The sequence below is a fragment of the Pithys albifrons genome, chromosome 9 (assembly GCF_047495875.1).
Source record: "Pithys albifrons albifrons isolate INPA30051 chromosome 9, PitAlb_v1, whole genome shotgun sequence".
Taxonomy (NCBI): domain Eukaryota; kingdom Metazoa; phylum Chordata; class Aves; order Passeriformes; family Thamnophilidae; genus Pithys; species Pithys albifrons.
Window position 1 is genome coordinate 19,687,267 of NC_092466.1, and position 21,450 is coordinate 19,708,716.

General features: G+C 38.8%; 1 protein-coding gene across 5 annotated transcripts in view; it reads left to right on the forward strand.

The window, feature by feature from the left end:
* Nucleotides 1-8,820, forward strand: part of FRMPD2 (FERM and PDZ domain containing 2) — a 57,719-nt gene extending 48,899 nt beyond the window's left edge. For all 5 annotated transcript variants that reach the window (XM_071563274.1, XM_071563276.1, XM_071563277.1 and 2 more), the window contains 6 exons: nt 401-549; nt 2,666-2,756; nt 3,801-4,135; nt 5,471-5,686; nt 5,938-6,000; nt 6,800-8,820. In XM_071563274.1, the coding sequence (XP_071419375.1) occupies nt 401-549; nt 2,666-2,756; nt 3,801-4,135; nt 5,471-5,686; nt 5,938-6,000; nt 6,800-6,871 (926 nt within the window). In that variant the 3' untranslated portion in view covers nt 6,872-8,820. The remainder of the gene's footprint in view (nt 1-400; nt 550-2,665; nt 2,757-3,800; nt 4,136-5,470; nt 5,687-5,937; nt 6,001-6,799) is intronic.
* The last annotated feature ends 12,630 nt before the right edge of the window (nt 8,821-21,450 follow it).

Genomic DNA, 21,450 nt, shown 5'->3' on the forward strand with positions numbered 1-21,450 from the left:
TCTGTGAAGATGTGGCCAGTCTCCTATATCAGTATAAACTACCATTAAAGTTTACAGTTCAGCAAGAACAGTTTATTTAGAACAGACTGTATGAGGAAATAAGTTGCAATAGTTGGATCTGCTTCCAAATAACATGAAATGTAGTGCTGGTTGTATCCATGGTGCTGACTTATTCTTCTTTCTCCTGTGAACATAAGTGGGGTCAAAAATATTTTCTCCTATTTTCTCACATTTCACTTCCACAATGTAAACATCAAAATGTACATACATACTGCAGCTCCATAGTTTTTAAAGCCAAGACTTTGCACTATGACCAATAATAATTTAAAACTTTTGTTTGGTTTTTTTTCATTGCTGTGTTTTTGGTTTTGTGGTTTTTGTTGTTGTTGTTGATATATAGACAGAACCTTTGCTTCTGGAGATGAGCTGACTCAGTTAATTAACTTGAAGCCATCACGGTCTGGAGTAGATCCAAGGACTGGCATCACAGGTCTCATTCAAGGCCTTCAGTTGCAGATTCAGAATCAAGAGGTGTTAAAGGAGTTTATGGTAAAGTCTGATTCCTTTTTAAGATCTAACTGTTTAGCACAGATAAGAAAGTGACTTTTAATAGCCTTCTGCATACTGTATCAGAGATCAGCTTGTGTATTTTTACTCAATCCACCTTCTCTGAGAACTATTCCAGCCAGAACGGGGTTTCTACTATGATGCTTGGATGCCACTACAGTATTTGGATCTTTCTGTACAAGTCAGGTTTCCACTGTTCTCTATCCAAAGATACTGTCCACGTGGAATGAAAATATATAACACACAACAGTAGAGTATGAATCACTTTTTCCTAGACTGACTTCTTCCCATTACCCCCTCAGCTCTGCTGAACATCTACCTAAGAACTATCACAAGGGCTGCACTACTCAAGAAATCTGTGCTTCTAAGGATTAACTAATGTAGAAACACCTAGTCTAAAGGAAAATATTTTACACAGTGCAACAGTTATCCACAGAACTCATTGCCACAAGATGCTACTAAAGTCAGGAATTTTGTGAAATTAAAAAGTAATGTAACTCCATAGATAATGAAAACACATAATTACATCTGATAGCATTTAAATCATGAAAAAATGTAAAATTGGGAAGGCATATAAAATCTCTTGTTTCAGGGCATAAATAGAGAACTCAGTTATCATCAAATCCCCAAAGAACAGATTCATAACTCTTCAACACAATACTGAATTTTCCTTTAAAGGATGTACCAGTGAAATAGATTGCTACCACTTTTCCATAGTAATTGCAACATTATCAGTTTCTTTCACTTGCCCATATATCTCTGACTTTCTGGATACAAAATCCCACAGGCTCAAGTGTATAGTATTGGCTGACTTTCCCTGGAAGGCTCAAGGGCATATATTGATTTCCATTCTTCCATTCTATTCCATTTCTGGTGTACGTATAGCATACTATGAGCTGAGTCACACGTTTGAACAGAAAACATGAAGATCTAATAGGGAAAGAACTGTTTACCAAAGCCAATGGGTATTTTATCTGAGTAAAACCTGTAGTAACTGAGGAAGGTGTTCAAGAACTGTCACAGGTATTTCAGTTCATATAGACTGTATAGTGGTATAATGTGATTGCTGAGCATTGTGTAATGCATATCAAATAGGTACAAAAATAAAACTAAGTAACTGAAAACTGTAAAGAAAATGAACTTCCACATTCCTGCTTCCAAAAACACTATGTTCTGTTCCTCTAGATCCAAAATGAAGTACTTAATGACCATATGATTTCAACTTAGTATCATTGATGCTGTTCCCTATACTAATCACTTTCTCCATCACTGAAAAATATTCACTGTCATTATTGCACTGATAATAGTGCAGTAGTTAGTGCTTTAGTCAGTAGGTTACCAACTATAAGTGCTGACGTATGACCAAGACACTATTACAAACATCTCTCACTGAGCAATATACAACAGGGGCTTGTAATGAGAGAGGCTGGGGATGAGGGTTGGAAATTGTAGGGGTGAGTGTAAGTGCATCCCTTAAGGAAAGCTGTTTGGAGTTCTACCTTAAAGAGAACAGAGCTACCTAGAGTATGTGTGGTGGCTTGTGACCAATGAGAGCCTGTGGTGTGGGCAAGGTGAATTTGTTAACCAATTATGTAGCAGCATGCTGGATGTGAGAATGCATAAAAACTGTGGTTATTACTGCGTGAGAGTGAGTCAGATCTAGATCTACTAGGATGTGAGGTGATGTAATAGGAACTAATAGGAACTAACTTCTTCTGCTATGAGCTATGAGAACTGTCTGTTAACCTATCTTGAATAAACTCCTTAAGATGTGAGCCTTCTGATCAAGCCTTCTGATGACTGCTGTGCCTGAGCTCTTCTGACCGTCAGTCCACAGCCCGGCTCGGTATAAGGGGCTCCCCCTATAGGAAATCTCACTTGAAAACTCTGGAAAGGTTGTTCAGGCTGAAGGAAATAAAACGCAACTTGAATTCCTTGCCTAGAAGTCTTGAGAATGGTGTACTGATTGTCTTCTGTAAGAAGTCTCTTTGCCAGTCTTGGGCCACATACCGCAGTAAAATTTGCTTACATTGACACTGTAAAAGTTGTCTGTAGAGGATGTGAACAACGTGGATTGACTATTTTCTATCTGATCTAGGCTTTAGAACATGTGAAACCAATAGATGACTGCAAAACTGGCAAAGCACCAGAAAACCAGAATAAAAACAGATATCAAGACATTCTTCCTTGTAAGTATGCACAGTAATGAAAACATTCACTGGGTGAACAAAGACATCAGAAAACAGAAAAATAGTTGTAACACTGAGATGTAAGAGGTGCAAATCTCACCACATCCTCAGTCACAAAAAGCTTCACTAATAATGAAATATTTAATTACAACTAATGAGGTTTTTCCGAAAGAGAGAGTTCACATAAGCGTGTATGTACTGTACAAAATGTAATTTTCCAAAATATCATCTTCCACAAGCAGGACTTGGTCTAGAAGAGGATCAGTTGTCCTGGTGTTTTCTTCCCTCATTCTCAGAGTTACTGATCTACATTTCTGTGGGCACTGAATTCTACCATTTCTTTAAATCTATTTAAATGTACGGCTACGTCTACTGCTTGTGACACAGTGGAATTCTGAAAAGTATAGTGGAAATCATGGAGTTACATAACTCTTTAAAAGATAAAGATGCTTTCAAAAGTATTTTAAAGCGTAATATCTAACCAGACCCTTCAGCTGCTCAGCTCTGATCTGAGCTAGAAACAAGTTTCATCACTGATGAGAAGTCATTTTAGAAAGATTTGAGTCCAAGTGCTGAATGACTGCTATTAACAATGATTCACCAAAAATATAGCCCAATGTTTCCCTGAGAGGTGTCATGACAGGAAGAGAACACTTTCTGGACCCTTGATGTCTTTCTAAACTCCAGTAGTTTTTCCAGTTTATAACACCAACATCCAGTGACAATATTCCTATGCAATACATTAAAAGCAGCCTGGATACACTATTTTGAATCACTGCCAAACAATTCTGTGGTAATTAGAAGGCTTGTCAGAATGTTACACAAGTATCTTAAGAGAAATATAGCTGCAGTGAACCATACAATTGATCTGTGGGAATTCCTATTAGCAGTAATTAATATTAGTGCTATTAGTCTAATTCTATTCTAGAATCCAGAGCCATACTTTGCTGCAGAGACCGAGGTTCCCTATCTCATGAGTGCTGGAGATGGTAAAACTCTATTTCAGATCCACACCTGAAATAGCATCTTTCTGTTTCCATGCAGATGATAAGACACGAGTTCCCCTGGGAGAAAAGAATGGCTACATTAATGCAAGTTACATTAAAATGAAAGTTGGAGAAGAGGAACATTTTTATATTGTAACCCAAGGGCCTCTGCCATCCACTATGATGGATTTCTGGCAAATGGTCTGGGAGAGTGAATCAGATGTGATTGCCATGATGACAGAAGAAGTCGAATTAGGGCAAGTCAAATGTCATCGATACTGGCCTGAACCTCCCAATGACTCTAAAGACCTGGCTAATTTCCATCTCAGGTTGGACAATTACCAGATTCTGGAATACTTCATCATTAGAAAAATAGAAATGATCAACAAGCAGGTAAGTTGAGTAGACTTAATGGTTTCATATATGATGAAATTGATTATATATTGAACATGAGTAGACACTAGTAGTATCATTTGATTCTTCCATAACATGTGCTCAGATTTTTTAGGAATGTAAAAATCTGAATAATAGGCATGAAATTAGGGTTAATCAGATAATACTTCTTTGCACATTGCACAAGCAATGGATCTGATATTACAGCCTTTTGGACAAGAACTTCCAAAAATGAGTCCTCTAATAGTCACAGAGCTGGTGCGTTTAGTGTTTTGCAGAATTGCACATGGTTCTTATCAAATCACATCTGTGCCAGAGTGGATTCATATTCTGTAATGGTGGCTGGATGAAAATAGGAGAAGAATTTAAAACACATTATACTTTTTTCATTCATGAAAAGACATGAATACACATGAAACTACAAATCTAGCAGCACATTTTGAGAAACTTGACAAATACAAAATCCACGTGTAAGAATGTGGAAATCAGGGCAACTATAAGTCCATCAGTCTTGCCTCAATAGTAAGTAAAGCTTTGCAAAACTTTCTGCAGGACATATTACTTAATGGAATAATTAAAAGATTTGTACCTGTGCCAGACTAACTTGGTCCCTTTTCCATCAAGATAACAATTTCTCTGTTTGAGGAACAGACACTGAGTGTGAAGCACAGTAAAGCATTTGGTGAGAGCCTTCCCAAAAGACTATTTATTAAGATGATAAGGTGTGTTTTATGTGATTGTTTAAGTGACAGTGTTAAGTGTGCTGTGTTTGTACTGGACCAATATCAAACTACTACAGAAAGCCACAGGTTCACTCTATCAGAAATTTATACTTGCATTCAAATTCTGAGAGTAAAACATGGGTAGTTCTTTAGTATTCAGCTCTATGTGGTTTTGTGAGCTGGCAATGAGAAGTATTGACCCAGGGCTATTAAGTAACATTACTCTTCATTTAATCTACATTTTATTTAGTCTCGTAAGCATTTTTTAGTTAGTTTTTCTGTTGAGTATCTAATCGTGAGTTATTCTTTCATATCTGTTATCCAGGATAGCATTTATTATCATGGCTGTCTTATTACTACTCTTCTATGAGTAAGGCTAAATTCAGCTAAAAAAAACCAGACAGTACCGGAATGTAAATGTCCTGGCCCTGTGTCTTCTGAGTGCATTTTTGGTAACATAAAGAAACATTAGCAGAGTCAAGTATAAAAAGCTGAAGAATTGTAGGGTAAACAAATAATTGATGAAGATTAAAGCTAAATGAAAATTTTGAGTGGAATTCCTTGAAAATTGGTATTGGGACTGATAGTTTTTAAACTTTTTGGTCTCTTCCAGACAGAAGAGAAGCGCATTATAAGTCATTTGCAATTCACCACTTGGCCAAACCACAATACTCCCAAACTGGCTGAGCACCTTGTAAAATTTATCTGTTACATGAGAAAAGCTCACAGTACAGGACCTATTGTTGCTCATTGCAGCACTGGCATTGGAAGAAGTGGAGTTTTGCTGTGTCTTGAAATTCTGCTCAGCTATATAGAAAAAGATTTATGTGTAAGTATCAAACAGATCATTGTTAAGTATTACTAACTGGTATGGATGTCAACAACATGATGGGGGCATCTTAGAACAGAGTAATTTCTGTTAGAATTCACCCTAACAAAACAGGTGATTAAAGCCAGCTTTTTTAAAAAACAACAAAGATAATAACTACAAATACACTATCTCTAAAAGAACTGAGCCACAGCTTCCCCATCAGAATATGCTTAAATTTTTCTTATATAAAAACTATTCTCCTCTTACAGTTCAGCATCAAGCAGATAGTGAGAGATTTGCGAGATCAGCGTTTTGGCATGATCCAAACTAAGGTAAGTTCTCACTATTCAGTTAGATTATTATTTTTAAAAGCTTCAATCAGTTGTACATATCCACATGCCTTGATAAATCTGGGGCTTAAAGTGTCATTTTAGTGCTCTCATTTGTGGAAAATAATAGCCTTCTATGCAAGTGGCATCTAGTTTAAAATATGAAAGCCTATCTTTTACTAAATAATTGAAATAAAAGCCAAGCATCAATATAGTATAGATACAGCCCCCCCCCCCCTTTTCTGTTTTTAAAGCAAGAAGAAAAGCAAGGGTCTCAAAATCACTGAGAAACTCTACCCTGCAGAAATTGCAGCCTTCAGCTGAATTCTTGCTATTGCTGAGTTATCATTACCAAGTAACCCCTTCTACTGCTGAGTTAAACCCACTCCTGAAAAGGTTTTTCACACAGGAAAAGACAAGATGCAGCTAACTCAATTTAGAGAAAACAGATGGTGGGAATAAAAGCAAGAGAAGATTAGGATAAGTTCTTCCTATAGGCAAATATTTTAGCACAGGACTTGATATATTTTTCTTCAGGGTAATGATTGAACATGTGACTAAAATTAAGCAGATAAATAACCTTCACTGAACTAAATGAGAGTCGAGCACATGCTTAAGATACAGTGTTCCTGAACTTTTACAAGTGACGGAACAAAAAGAACAAGGATTCTCTGTCATATATATGTTTTTTATCCATGTTACAAAGATGATGATGTTATAAACAGTGTTTCAGCTACTCCCTCTTTGTCTAGAATTTATTTGAATGTAACCAGGTGTTTCACATTGTTTTCTCTGTATACAGGATGAGTATTTATTCTGTTATGAAGTTGTGCTGGAAGTCCTTCAGATCCTCCAAACAATGGATTCCTACTGAGTACAATACGACTCTTCCCTGTTGCTATTTCCCTTGGAGTCCAGGGACCACTCAGCAATTACTTTAGAGATGTTAAGCCAGCACAGACAAGTGTTATATTACATGCTTTTTTAGATTACTCTGATTTTTTAAGGCATGTCAAAACCTTTCTTAAACCTCCTGGGTAAGTCATTTAAATCTTGGCTCAAAGTTTGCCAGCCAGCATTGCAACACTGCTGTGTTAAATTGCCATGGACAATTTTTGTGTCCTGTGTAATAACCTATTAATTGTTAGGAAAATATTTTGGGACTGTGATGAGGATATAGCAGCCTTTGGAATTAGCTTTACTTTCCAGAGGGCAACTATAAAGATCTAAGATTTTGCTGGTGCTCATCGAAGATTTGTTGTTCCTCATCTGTTGCTGTGCACTATTGGCTTCTGTACTGCAAATCAGTATTTACTCAAGTAGTTATGCTTTTGTGTGGAAAGACTCAATTTGGTTACCTTTCCTTGCTTGAACAACATAGAACCATTTCCAGTCATCACTTCAGCCGAGGAGGTTTATACCACCTTCACTATGCATTTTAAATCATAAAACTGACAGAAAAGATAGGATGCCTTTCAACCCTCATTGGTTCTCCTCAAAGGAAGAGCCCAGCAATATGAACAGATGTAGACAGCACCAGTATTCTTTCACTCTACATCCATGTGAAAAAGAATGCAATACTAAGCCAGGTGAAATGACTGTGTGTGCATTGTGGCACACACATACATTTCATCTTCCCCTGATGCTTTCTATTGATTAACTATCTTGCAATTCTTACATAAGATTTGAACTAATCTATGGGAAGTCCTGCTGGTTTCGGTAGGGGCTGAATCAGATCTTTAAATTAACTAAAGAACTCTCTGTACAGTTTATTTCTCTTGTAAAAAGTGTTTCTGTTCATGTCAATGGATTTGAGCACAAATGTGCTGTAAAAGTTATAAGATTGCACTTGGTTCTATAGTACTATTTTTACATCCTTTATCTAGAAGGTGACATGTATGGAAGCAATTGGATGCCAATCAGAAGAGAAAACATAGGAAACTGTAAGAATTGAAGTGAATTGTACGTATTTTTAAAACTTCTTTGATTACAGGAAAATAAAAAATATTAAGAGGCATTGGATATAAAACAGCTGTAGAAGCAAGACAATCAAATACCTGTTTATTTTCATTATCAATAAGAGGTTTATGGTTCAGAAAGAACAGGGGTTTAAACACAAATTAAAAGTATGACTTCTAGAAAAATCTGCTGTAATACAATTATAATTAAAGGCCAAGGCCCATTTTTTTTTTCTGCCCTCCAATAGTCTGCTTGAAAGCAGCAAAAGGTAGAAATGCAATATAGTATGTGAGCCAGATGCTAATTTCAGCATATTGATAAAGTTTCAGAGTAATGCTAAATAAATCCAGGGGTAATCCTGGATTTATATCGGTATAAACATAGAGAACCCAATGGTTCATCTTAAATTCATTTGATCCATCTTCACAGCATTATTCTCCATACATTCTGCATTTACTATCTTTATGTTGCATGCCAGGGATTGTACAATTTTATCAAATGTCATCAGCTAAATTTTTTTCATAACTTTGTTACCTTCATTTGGTATTTGGCCTTTCACTTTGATTTAATTACTTCACATGTGCTAGGCAATGAATGCACTACACTGCACATGAATGTACAATTCACTTGTTGTACCACAACAACTTTAATAAGCTTCTCAGTGAAAATATTCCTATAATTTATGCAAAGGCTTTTTTTTCTGTGCTTTGGAACAAGCATTCTGGATTTAGAAGACAATCATCATAGCATTATTTGTTTCTCCATATTTGTGCATCATCTTTGCAGCTGTTTGACAGACGTGTTTGCTGCTTGACATGAGTTTTTCTGGTTTTACAGGGATATTAAAAAGATTTCTGAAAACAATCTGTTTAATTTCAATTTCTTTTTATGAAAACGCAGCTACAATACTTAAGTACTAGCCAATAAGAGCTCTAGGCAAAAAATAGTTTATTAATTGGGTCCTATATTTAAACTTCCTCTAAAGGCAGATTTTTGTGATCATGGTACCTTTCGTACATTCCCCTAACGCAGGTATTACTGACCTCTAAGACATTTTGCCATGTTTCATGTTCTTATTCTTTGGAAACATGACAATTAAATACCTTTAAATACATACTATGCTTATGATCTCCATAATGACATCCTCACTCTGACTGAGCTTTGGTTTGGATGAGACATATGCTTTTATACAGATCTAGCCTTCTAAGGATGCTAGCAGAGCAAGATAAAACAGAATTGTCCTTCCAGATATTCTGTAATGCTGTAATCTGTTTTATGACAAAGAAATTCTCAATTACAGAAGATCTCCGAGATTCTGAAACCAATTTTAGGCAGAGCCAGATAAATGTAATTTACCACATGCTGGGTGACAGCCTTCCATCTGTCACAGTTCCAGGGAGATCCTATAGAGCAAGTCTCTTAATCCACGGCCTGAAAACATTTTAAGAAAACTGCAGATTTGAAAGGGTTCTGCACATATTTGAAGCTAAAGGCTGTCACCTCAGTCTGGGTCTGCTCCTGATCTCTATGCTGACAGTCAGCCTGGACAGCAGATAATTTGGGGGATGGAAGGACTCAAATGATAGACACAGCTTCATTCTACAATAGACACCATGTTTGGAGAAATAAACAATGAATCATCACCAGAGAGTGCTTGGCAGATGTGACTGCTATATATGCTTTCTTGGAGATGGTGAGGAACCATCTGCTGTCAGCTCCTTCTTTCAAGGTAGGATTGAGGGATTCAGCTTTCAGCTTTGCTGCGGACTTCCTGAAGGGGCTAAACCACTTAAATAGGATTATCTGCACCTCACAGTTCTCTTCTTTTATGCTGCTCTACCTGGCTACGCTCACATGCTTTGCATAGGACCACTGAGCTCAAAGTGTAGATAAACTAAGAACAGTCAGAAGACTGCTGAGCATTTAAGTATAGGGGAATCTGGTACATCCAGCAGCTGATAAGTATTTTCCCCTATACACAGCACAAATGAAAGTCCCAGTTCTGTTCCCTTTATTCATGCAAAACTCAAGGCTCACAGATATGCATTCATTTGGAACAAGAGGTAAATCCACTCTTTAAAGAGCGTACACAACTTGACAAGTCAGGCTAAACTGCATAGAAAATAGAATGTACTGTCCCATTTCAATTACAGGGAAATGAGTCAATGGTTAGTGATTTGATGAAGGTCTACAGAGTTTTTGAAAAACTTGGGAACTAAACGCAGATGATGAAAGCTCTGATTCTTTGTCTACACATAAAAACTATCTTTCCTCAGTCAGAATATAGGACCATATAGCTCTGACCAATTTCTGATGACATATTACTTAGCATATAAGGTGCTCTGACTGGAATTTGCACACATCCTAATATGTGGAGATGTATTATGGTAGAGAACCTCAGTCTGGGCCTATGGTCACACTGCTTACTTAAGAAGTGGCACTGAGGTCACTATTTGTGCTTCTAAATTCTGTTACTCTACTACTTAATTGTCAATCATGACAAACTGCAGTACAAATGCAAACAAAAAGGGCACCTTTACTGAAGGCAGTGCCTGCCATAACAAGCACACAAAACAAATAAGCATATGCTAGTCCTCAGGTTTATACTGTAGCACAAAAAAATCATGTCGCTGATATTCAGATAGTAGCTCTGTCCATGGAACAGCACATCTTGTAATTGTACTTTTAGAAAGCAATTGTTTTGTTGTCAGTGAGACTGCAGGTAAGTTTTTTTATGTCTGCCATTTTATCTCAATTTAAAAGCAAGTATAGCAAGGACAACCATCATGTAGCTGTTAAGTTCTGAAATCACTTGAGCAGAGGGAAACAGGTGTCCCCATTTTTTTTACTAACACCTTGTGTTCCAAGGACTCAAACTACTTTGTAGAGATGGCTTCATGTACTCTAGTACCCCATCTGCAATGGACAAGATAACTGAAAATACCCACACATGCCAAAACAGGTGTTATTGTCCACAAGAACATTGTCCAGTTTACATAATTGACTTTAAAAAGTAGAGATTTGTCCTAATATAATCATGTGTCCTTTAAATTTTTTAGGAAGCCTGAGAGATAAGTCAGTAATTTTTTTCTGTCTTTCCAGTGGAAGTTTATGGCCTTACTGGACAATAGGCCTTTATGAGATGGAACAAATACCTGCAAACACGGCCCGTACTGCCAAAGAGCAGCAATCACTGCCATCTAGGGGCAAATCGTGACTGTGACAGCATTAATCGCAATTAGTCGCTCGTGCCCCTGGCACAGAACCACTCCATGAACTTTCACTGAGGTTCTCTCAAAAGTGTTACCAAGCTGGGCTTGGCAGGACGCAGTGCTCTCGCTCCAGCCCAGGCAAGCTCCTGCCTGGGCAGCTGTACAGCCACACTGCTGCTGCTCCGACAGAGCCTAAAATGATGATAGTGCAGTGCTCAGGCAGCCTCATGAAAAGATATTTAGAAATCTGTCAGGATCTGCCTAAATCTGATGAGAGCCTAACTTATGAGTAACCTTGCCCTTGACCTTAAAGCAAGATTGCTTTTGGAAAGAAGCCCTTTCTTTCTTAATGAAAATTATGAGTAATGGGAAATCCTCCTGGAGTTTTATAAGAACTGCTTTTAGGGAATACTGTTAGCAGCTGAATCTAACTCAGTTGGGGTCTAGTTTCTTTTATCCAGTATATTTCAAAATTCATCTGTAGAATGAGGACTAGTGTGATGACCCTGATCAGTGTGATCCTTATAAGGGTTAACCTGAACAGGCCCAAGCCTGTGCTGTGCTGTGAATATCTCTTATCTTCAGAATAAACATAGCCAGCTAAGTGTAACAGAGGGCTTGCAGGCAGCTCCCCTGTGCTACTTGAAATTATACCACTGTAAGTTCTTGTCTTTACCTAAAAGTGCAGCAATTAAGTTATCACATGAATATTATTTCTACTGGACATTAGAAATACTGAATGGAATTGTTTTCTTGTGAGAAAACAATACAATAATTCAAATTACCAAAACGAGATGACCCTTCCAGAGACAGGGTCTGCATGGTGTGCTGCATCCAGATCAGATGCCTGTTTGATGCTCCACAACTCAAAGAGTGCTCAACATTTGAAGGATTTAAGTTTATCTATACTATCCTCTCTATTGTGCTAGGGCTAATAAATAGCACTTAAATGTTACTTTGCATAATCTGAGTGCCTTATTTACTGAAATTACATCAGAACAGCCACTCGAAATGCAAAACACTCAGTTACCAGTGAAGGACAGTGCTATTTCTCAGAGCTGTTAAATCTCAAATCTCCCTCAACATGAAGGATGCCTATCTACTGCTTGCAAGGATGACCAAATATTATCGTAATACTACAAAAAACAGATGTCAGTTGAGATCTTTACACTAAAAAGAGAGCTTGCCCTTGCAGGCTAAACAGACTGAGGATTACAGTCCACTATTAGGTGGAACTTTCAAATGTCCAGAAATGTGTGTGATGGAAGGGTAGAGCACTTAAAGATATGTGTAACAGTAAAGTTTTATGATTTTCATATAATCTTCCACTGATGTAGCTCTGTAGGTTTAGAAATAAGCTTATGAAGCCAGAAGTGTTCTGTAGTGCCATACAGATAATTTTTTTTTTGTCTTGGTCACTTACTTTGTGCACACCAGGAACTACAGAACCTCATAACTTCATGTATGCATCTCTGGGCCCAGTAGCATGGAACAACTATCAACTAACAAGAATCACAACACAGAATAGTTGAGATTAAAAGGAAGCTTCTAGTCTAAACCCTTCCACTCACAGCAGTGTCAACTGGAGCTCAGGACTGTGTTCAGGTGGGATTTGGATATCTCCAAGATGGAGACTCCATGACCTGTCTAAGCAACCTAATATTTGACCATCCTCAGAGTAAAAAAGTTTTTTGTGATGTTTAAATTAAATTTCCTGGATTTCAATTTGTGTCCATTGCATCTTTTCCTGTTTCTGGATACCACTAAGAGAAATCTGTTTTCACCTTCTTTACTTCTTTACTGCCTCCCATTTAGGAATTTGTATCTATTGACAAGTTCCCCCTGAGCATTCTCTTTTCTCCATGCTAAACAATGACAGCTCTCAGCTTTTCATGCAACAGACATTTGAATTTCTTAAACATCACAGTGGCCTTAATATGCCAGTACTGGCATATCTTCAGACAGAGGATAAGATTCCATCCAACAGCTGCAAGTCTACTGAAATTAGGAAATACAGTTTTTGGTGCCTACTAACATGTGAGATTTTTTTTCTGATTTAATACCAGTTAAGGACTGACCAAGGCCTGAGAAACCAATATGGGAGTTCAAGCAAAGATGCAGAGTACTAAGCATCTCTTGGATGTCAGTCTGCAAGATCTCCCAGTGACTATCTACTTTTTCAGTTAATCTTAACTCTTTGGTGTCCTCCCATAAGAAGTAGGTGGCTGTTCAGAATTCATTGCCTTTTCTGCACAGCACCAGTTACACATGCATGCCTCCGGGACAGTGAACTTTTTGCAATCCTGCTCTGAATGACACTGCTATTTAGCTTGCTCGTTAAATCATTCAAAACCAAAAAACCAAAAAGCAGCTAAAATGCCTGAGAGCAGTACACCCCCAACCAGGCGACAGACACAATAGGGACTATACAGTAGCTGTCCAGCACCCCAGCTCATTACACAACTGAGCAATTAACTGGAGTTGCCTGTGCTCCTTCCCCTCCCTGCATTTGTTCTCTTGAGAGATGACAATTCCTTCTCCTCCTTCCTGTTCAACCCTCTTTGAAAGGCGTGCCAGTGATTGTAGGCTTTCCTTTCCCATCACAGTGCTGTAAAAAAGCTCTTTACTTCCATTACCACTTCCTTCAAGGCTGGAGTGGATTTATCCCAGGCAAAGCACCAGCTGTAGTACCTCTTGGCTCATTCAGTACACCTACCAATAGCTCCCAAGGCAGAAGCGACACGCTGTGAGCTTGCTTTAATGCCGGCATATTTGGATGAGTGACAAGGACACGATGAGAAATAATGAACGTTAGGGAAATGTAGCTATAGCAACACCAGTATTCACAAAGCAAATCCCCAAGAAGAGTGCAAGGAAAGTGCTGTTATTGTACATGTAAAAGTGCTGATAAAGCAGGGGCTTGGGCTACAGCATCAGGAGAAAGCATGCCGGGCCTGCAGTCCTGCCACAAATCGTAACATAGGCAAAAGCACACCGATAGCAGACAGAAACACAGCTCACACACTTTCAGAAAGGTTGGGTAAAACAACAAATCCAAAACTGAGTCTTTGTAACAAAATCCCAAACCTCACCTTGCTCTTTATTTTACTGCTCAAGATTTTACTGCAGGTTTAGCACCATGTCATTAAAGGAACCATCCTGGTGCTCAAGAAGCTGCCATCTTTCCAGAAGCAGGAAATTAATCTTGGTCTCTCATTAAACTACATTGTCTCCACCTTTTTTATCCACTGAAACCAGGCAAAACTTTTCATTGAGTATTCAACAGGAACTTGGACAATGCTTTCTGACTTTTTTCTGTTTTTTAATCTTAAGCTGAAACAGTTGAATGACTCCTGAGAATTTTGACTTTCACTAAATATAAGAAATAAAATGTTAGTTTATTTAACTTGTAATAGAAGAACACACATTCCTCCAGAACTCCTAGGTTCCTCTCTTCATTATGTCAATAATTCACTGTAAGACAATTTCCTTCACAGTATCATGCCTCATTTTTCTTGTCTACTTCTTTTCAGTTTGAAAGAAGATGCATGAGTCACAGGTAATGCTTGGGAAGTGTCAAGTAAGTTCTTAAGGAAAAGACAATATGAAGCATAAAATATACTTCATGCTTGCACTTTTCAGTTACCACACATTCCCCTTCACCTCTGTGTGTGAGTTAGGACACATGTAGCATATATCTATCTATCTATATTATTAGGAAATTAGTGCTGCATCATTAAGGGAAACATTTCACCAAGGAAAAGAGCAGGATTCTGCTAATTTAGCCTTTGAAAAATAAGTAGGAACAAAGTGGTTATTTGACAGCTAGAAATTCTACTAGCATCACCTAAATGGAGTCATTTAGAATGGACTGAGCATTATTCTTTTTGCTTGACAGCAATTTTAGATCAAAAGATCTAAAATTGTTTCCATAGTCAGAAACCAGACAAAGCCTGGAATGCCAACAGCACTGGGATGACTGCTCAGCTTGATACAAATGCACAGCTCCTTCAGAGCAACATTGCTCTAGGCAAGAGCACCTCCTTCCAGAGCACTTCATGCCAGCTCCTGCTGAGATTTTCAGTCTCATAGAACCTTCTCCACCTACTCCCCTTCTCATTAACGGTTCCTTAGATCCCTAGTTAAGAGCTGGGTGGGTATTGGGTTATGTTCTTCTGTCAGACATTTGTCTGTAGCTCAAAAGGCCAGGTTCAATTATCCAAGGAGTCCTCTTGGGGCCTTACAATACACTGTATGGGATCTATCAAAGCATTTGGTGAAATTCAGTTACTTCCTTGGAGTTCTACGAAGGACACAGATTAAACTGGGAGCACAAAAAACAAATAAATATGTTAAAAATATCCATTCAGTAAAACTTTTTTCCCTCCCCTTTGCCAACAGTTCTTCCCTCTTAGTTGTTCAGTTAATGGGACACCCGGTTTGCACACCTCACTTCTGATTGTGCACCTGGACTCCCAGTTTTTTGTAAAGTCCTTGTGGAATCCTAAGTGCAGCTAAGCTACTTCCAGGCAGTTAGGACTGCACTGGTCAATGGCCTGTAGCCAGCTGAAGAGATTGCAGCCTTGGGCTGGGAAGAAAAATGCTATCAAAGCTGATGCTATGTGTAACTTCAGTCCAACTTGCCTCAAAATCATTACATGCATTAGATCCTCAAGAAGCCTTCAAAAAGTCATCCATTTACAGGACTCAGAACAGGCAATAAAGTTTCTTGCCATAGGCTAGGTTTCCATTTAGCTTTCCTAGGACCTGTACCACACTGCTCTGATAGACTAGCTGGTCCATAATCAAAGCATATTTGCTATCATTCTCTTGTCTATTTCTTACCAATTCAAGGTTGGAAAACATTAATCATGGCCTCATCTCTTCTTTTCCACCATTTACACCAAAATGATGTGTAACTAATGTGTTTGTGAGATGTGTTTTGGCTGCTCATCTCCCTCCCTACCAAAGGGAGGACACCCTGTCCTCTCCACAGCATTCAGCCACAGGGTTTACACATGTTCAATTCCCTTTGCGGTTACCCTCCAAAACGTAAGCATTTCTTTTCATGTTAAGCTGCCCTTTGAACACTGACTGGGATGTGACTGATCTGCTTTTAATTCTCAATTACTTCTTCAATAGCTGAGGGCAACAAGCCTGTATATTGCAATTGATTTGGCTTCTTGAAAAGACAGAATATACTCATTCCCCATCAATCTCATATCACAAACATACATGGTCTCTACTGGTCTGTGAGAAAACTGGCAAGATTGGAAAGGGCATCTGTATTCGTGTGGATGCATTCACCAGTCATAGGAGCAGGCTGATGATGGATGCAGGCTGTCAACAAATTATGCAGGTAATGGGGCAAGCAGGGAGAATTCCCACCCTTCTTTAACTCCTTGTAGTAGGGATTTTTTTTTATTTTGTTCTCACCTTCTGACAAATAACAGAATAATTTACATGAAAATAAGACATCCATTCTTTAAGACACAGAGTAAAGTGTGTGAGTGTACATAACAGTGCTCTCTACAGAATAGAATCAAAAACATTCAAAGTGTCCTTTTACAGCTACTAGAGACTTTGTAGGTGGGGATTTTACCTTCATTTCTGTCTGGGTAGAAGAATATTTCTGCCTCAAAAGAGTCCATGTGTATAGTGTGGTGTTGAACAGAGCTTTTCTCTGTGTATGGACATAACGGCTTATTACTGTGTCATGATAGTTCCATGAATTCTTGAGTATCAGCAGAACTGTATCCTCCTCCAGTGCTAGTAAGGAAAGCTGAAATAATGGACTTATCCAACACTAAAGTACAAAGACTCCATATAGTCTGCTATGTTACAGGCCTAAGATCTGTCCAAGCAGCTTTAGGCTCATGCCTTGTGCTCACTGTACCCATGTAAATGCCCACCGACTGTACAAGCTTTCAGTAAGGCCCCCATCTGTGTGCAGCTTTGTGCTCACATGAGCATGAGGTGAGGGCTCGCAGAGCACTAACAGGATGGATGGTGACAATGGCCTGTCAGAGGGGGAAATCACCCTGTGAGGATATGTGTGATGGACCCACTGGAGTGAATTAGGTCACCTAGTGCTGTCATAAACAATAGGGCCAGAGCTCATACAATGGCAAGCAGCCTCATATATGAAGGTCTTTGGACAATTGGCTCTGCTAATAAGGTTACCAACAGTGATACTATACATCATGTCAGTGATACTGTACATCACCTAATGTGAAGGAAGGCAGAGGTCTGAGGAGCTCAAGGAAGACAACCTGAATCCTTAAAGTGAAAAATTCTCTCCTAAGTAACAAAGAGGGCATCTGCTTTGGACTTGATAGGCTGAAAAACCACCCTGCTTTGTCCTCTAACCTAATTCTTTCTTATCAGAGGATGAGAAGATAAATAATCTGCAGCAACAGGCTATGATTGTTTAAAGTTACCAGTGGCTTTAAGGTCCCAGTTCAGCATTCTTCAATGTGTATCCACATTCTGGATTCTCAATACCAGCTGGAGCTGTGCTGTAGCCTTCACAATCACTTCTGAAAACTTTGATCATGATTTTACTGATATTCTCCTTCTAAATTAATTATCTCCCATTACCAATTCTAAAAAGGGAGGAAGGAGAAAAGCAGACTGATTAGTAACATTTCAGATCTGCCCCCCCCCGCCCCCCTCCCCATCCCCCCACAACTCCTTTATTAAAGGCCTCACAAAACCTTTGGCAAATGCAGGAAATCCTGTCTTCCAGGGGAGGAACTGTTTCAACATCTAAAAGGTACTGGGAGAAAATCTTATTGATTAATGTTTGCTCCACTTTGTGAAGTTGCAGAAATGCTGTATGCAGCCAGATTCAAAAACTGCACTTGCAAAAATGAAAGGAAAAGCATTAGTGCTTATGTTTATAGGATTTAAAAGACCTAGGAAAAAAATGGAAAAACCCATTCACATGCATATACATGCAGATCAAATGAGATAATTCATATGAACTTCATGCTGCACCTTTCCTCTTTCCTTACCAGAATTAGTCTTCTCCTTTTCCTTTCACTCAAGTGTTGTGCCCATTGCCAGACCCACACCTCATCCTAACTCTGGGCACACATATCTAACTGCTCACAAGTGCATTGCTGAACAAAACCACAATGGTACATTCCAAGTGAAGGCATATATGTGCTTTGTGCAAAGCTTAAACATGATGGAGACTAGTTATATCACAGGGGCCTGGTCCTGCATGATGAGCAAATATGATCTGCATAATTTATTTTTATACTAATATTCTGGCCAAGCTTATAATTTACATGCCTGCAAACATACAATGCCAAATTCCTCATATTTCAGCTCTGTTCTGTCCCATCAGCATCTCGAGCCCTTTGATCTCCAAACTCTACAGTGTTTGGTATGTAGAATTGCAACATCATGCTTTGATTTTGTGCTCCTGTGATTCTAAAATCAATAAATTTTTGTTGCTTGTTTCTGGGGAACTATTTTGAATATTTGTTTTTATAGATTACTTCGCAGTGATCACAAAAGGCTTGTGATTATTCCTGTTTCCACCAGATGTCACCAAGCTCTCAATGATCTCTCGAGTCTGGGCAGTAGAAACCTCCTGTTTGAGCGTCAGTCACATACAGTGTTTTTCCCTTTAGAAGAGAAACCAGAAAACGTAGGGAGCTGAGGACAGTCTTCCCTTGCCAGTGGCTGAAACACTGCTGAATTGCTAGCAAGCCAAAGCTGCTATGGACAGTTTAATCTGAAAGTAGTCAATCTCCCTTCACTTACTACTAGGGAAAAACACCTCAGCAGTTATGCTCTCTACCTGAAACACACCTCATAGCAGGAAGCAGACACAATAACATGCACAAAAGGAAGTTTGTGTTACTGCTTTCCAGGCTACAGACTCAGATGAAGTGTCCTGTCTGAAACTGCACAGGGAGTAATGAACTAAACTGGGCACTCAAGCCAGCTTTCCAATGCCCATTTTGAAACACATTCGCTTTTCAAGGCAGTGGTTCTCTTCTAAGTTTTACTGAGTGCTGAGCATTGTGGTGTCCTGCACAGCATAAATGCCTGAGGTCTCACTACCCAAATATGTCTGTTCCCCAAGAATAAGCCAGCTTGCCAAGAGGCTCTTCTCATGCATCCCAATTGGCAGCATAACATTCTTAAGGGTCTGCCATCATAAGGAATGTTTAGTCTCAAAGAGATTAGATGCACAGACTAAGTAAGATGAATAGAAGTTGACAAATATCCAAGATGAATTTTTGAGAATGAAGAGGCTGAACTGAAAATGAATGGATTTTAATGAGAGTAGGGAGGGAAATTCACCATGAATTGCAGACATCTATTGTCCTGAAAGCACATTGTTCTCCATAGCCTCAGAACAAACATGAAAGGGAAACATTCCATGAGGTATTGTTGGGACTGGCTTGACTATAGAAGCTTGGGCTTGTATAGCACCTTTCACCAAGGGCCTTGAAACATTTTACTTCTGAGAACATTATTTACGGGCTTTTTAGACACTAAAGCACACATTGAGGCAAAACGACTTGGCCTTCTAGTGAAGAACGCCTAGATCTGGGAAAGTGAATCCTGGTCAATATCAATGAACCTCTGGCCTAAAGCATTATTTCTGCAACCCTTCCCCTAGGGAAGCATGGCAGCTGGTTTCTATTGCACCAGCTCTCAAAAATGACATTGTACTGAAGAGATCTTTGTCACAAAAATAGCAAAGCCTGTTTGTCCTGTGTGGCTGGGAACAGACTATACATTGCTCCCTACAGTATACACAGCAGTCAAGGGCATGCAGAAGAACAAGCACAGTTTGGCCTTACTCATTGGTGCCCTGACAAGCTGACAGCAGTCACAAGGTGATTCAGCCCAGGAATTATACTCGTGACTCAGCAAGTAACCCTAGTTAGTCTTGTGCCCTGCCCACTGCAGGTATCAGTGTTATGTTCTCCTGGCCTACCAAAATAGCTTCCAATCTAGAACTAGAATATCCTCACTTTAAGGTGTGAGGTGCCTCTAAGAGCTGTATATATCTTTTGAGAAGTTCATGGCTGCAGACAGAACACACACAAACCACTCACCGCATCATGATTGCGTGGTCCCAATACTGCTTCCTAAGAAGGAAAGAGGGACTCTAATTCCAACGTGGAGTTTCTCTCCACATTTTTTCCCTGCATCAACAAAAGTGATCTATACAGTTATCACAAACACCTTCTCTTCTTCTAGAAACTTCTCTTTTTCCTCAGCTGGGGCAATGACTAAAAACAGTATCATTCTATTTCCAATGCTTCATTTTCTGACGGAATAATAGTTTCTCTTCCTGCCATAAACACCTTTCTTTGACAGGTCAACAGAAATAATCAACTTTTAAAAGCAAGGAGACATTGTAACACCTTATCATCTGGTACAGAATCAAATTACCCTTCTTTCCTCCCTGCATCAGCATTCATTGTCATGCATACTCATGGCAAACCCTGATCACAGCACACATGAATAGGAAGTGACTGTGGGACTGGAAGCACAAACCTCTGCCACTTACACAACATTCCTTCTCTCCTTCACTACAGGCAGACATGATGCCAACTGACATGATGGCAACTGACATGATGCATTTGCTCACATACCAGCCAGCCTTGTTTGGTTTGTGGTGCAGCCCTTGATATTTATTGAATGTCCACTGCTTCCGGCACCCAACTCAGCTAGAGTAGAAATTCTAATAGCTGGCAGCTCTTTTGCACTACCTGAGTTGCAATCACATCCATGACCACAATTTTGCTATGAATTTGAAAAGCCATCTGAAAATTCTGCTCATTTGTTTTGCAACTAGTGGGAAATTTTTCACTTTTGAGGCTATTGTAATGAATTCAAGCCATAATGCAGAAGGGTAACAGGATTATGATCAGCTGAACATTAACTTCCAATCTAAAAGGCCCATACTTTACTTTTGACTCTTTTCTTGATCCATCTGCCTTAATATTGTTCTATTTCTTGTCTGTTAATTATAGCTCATAATTTTTTCCAAGTAACAAAAAACCCCCAAAACAGATAAAGGTAAAGAATGAAAACAAAACAAAACAAAACAAAACAAAACAAAACAAAAAATGTACTTCAAAATGTATCTGGAAAGCCTAACTTTCTTAGGTTTCCTGAAATCTAGACAAAACTGCAGAGGCTCCCAGGAACAATTCTTGTTTCCAAGCAGTGCAATAAGCAATTTGAGCCAGGATTACTTTAATTCTTCTAAAAAAAATTCCTTAGAGGAAAACTAATCTTGAAT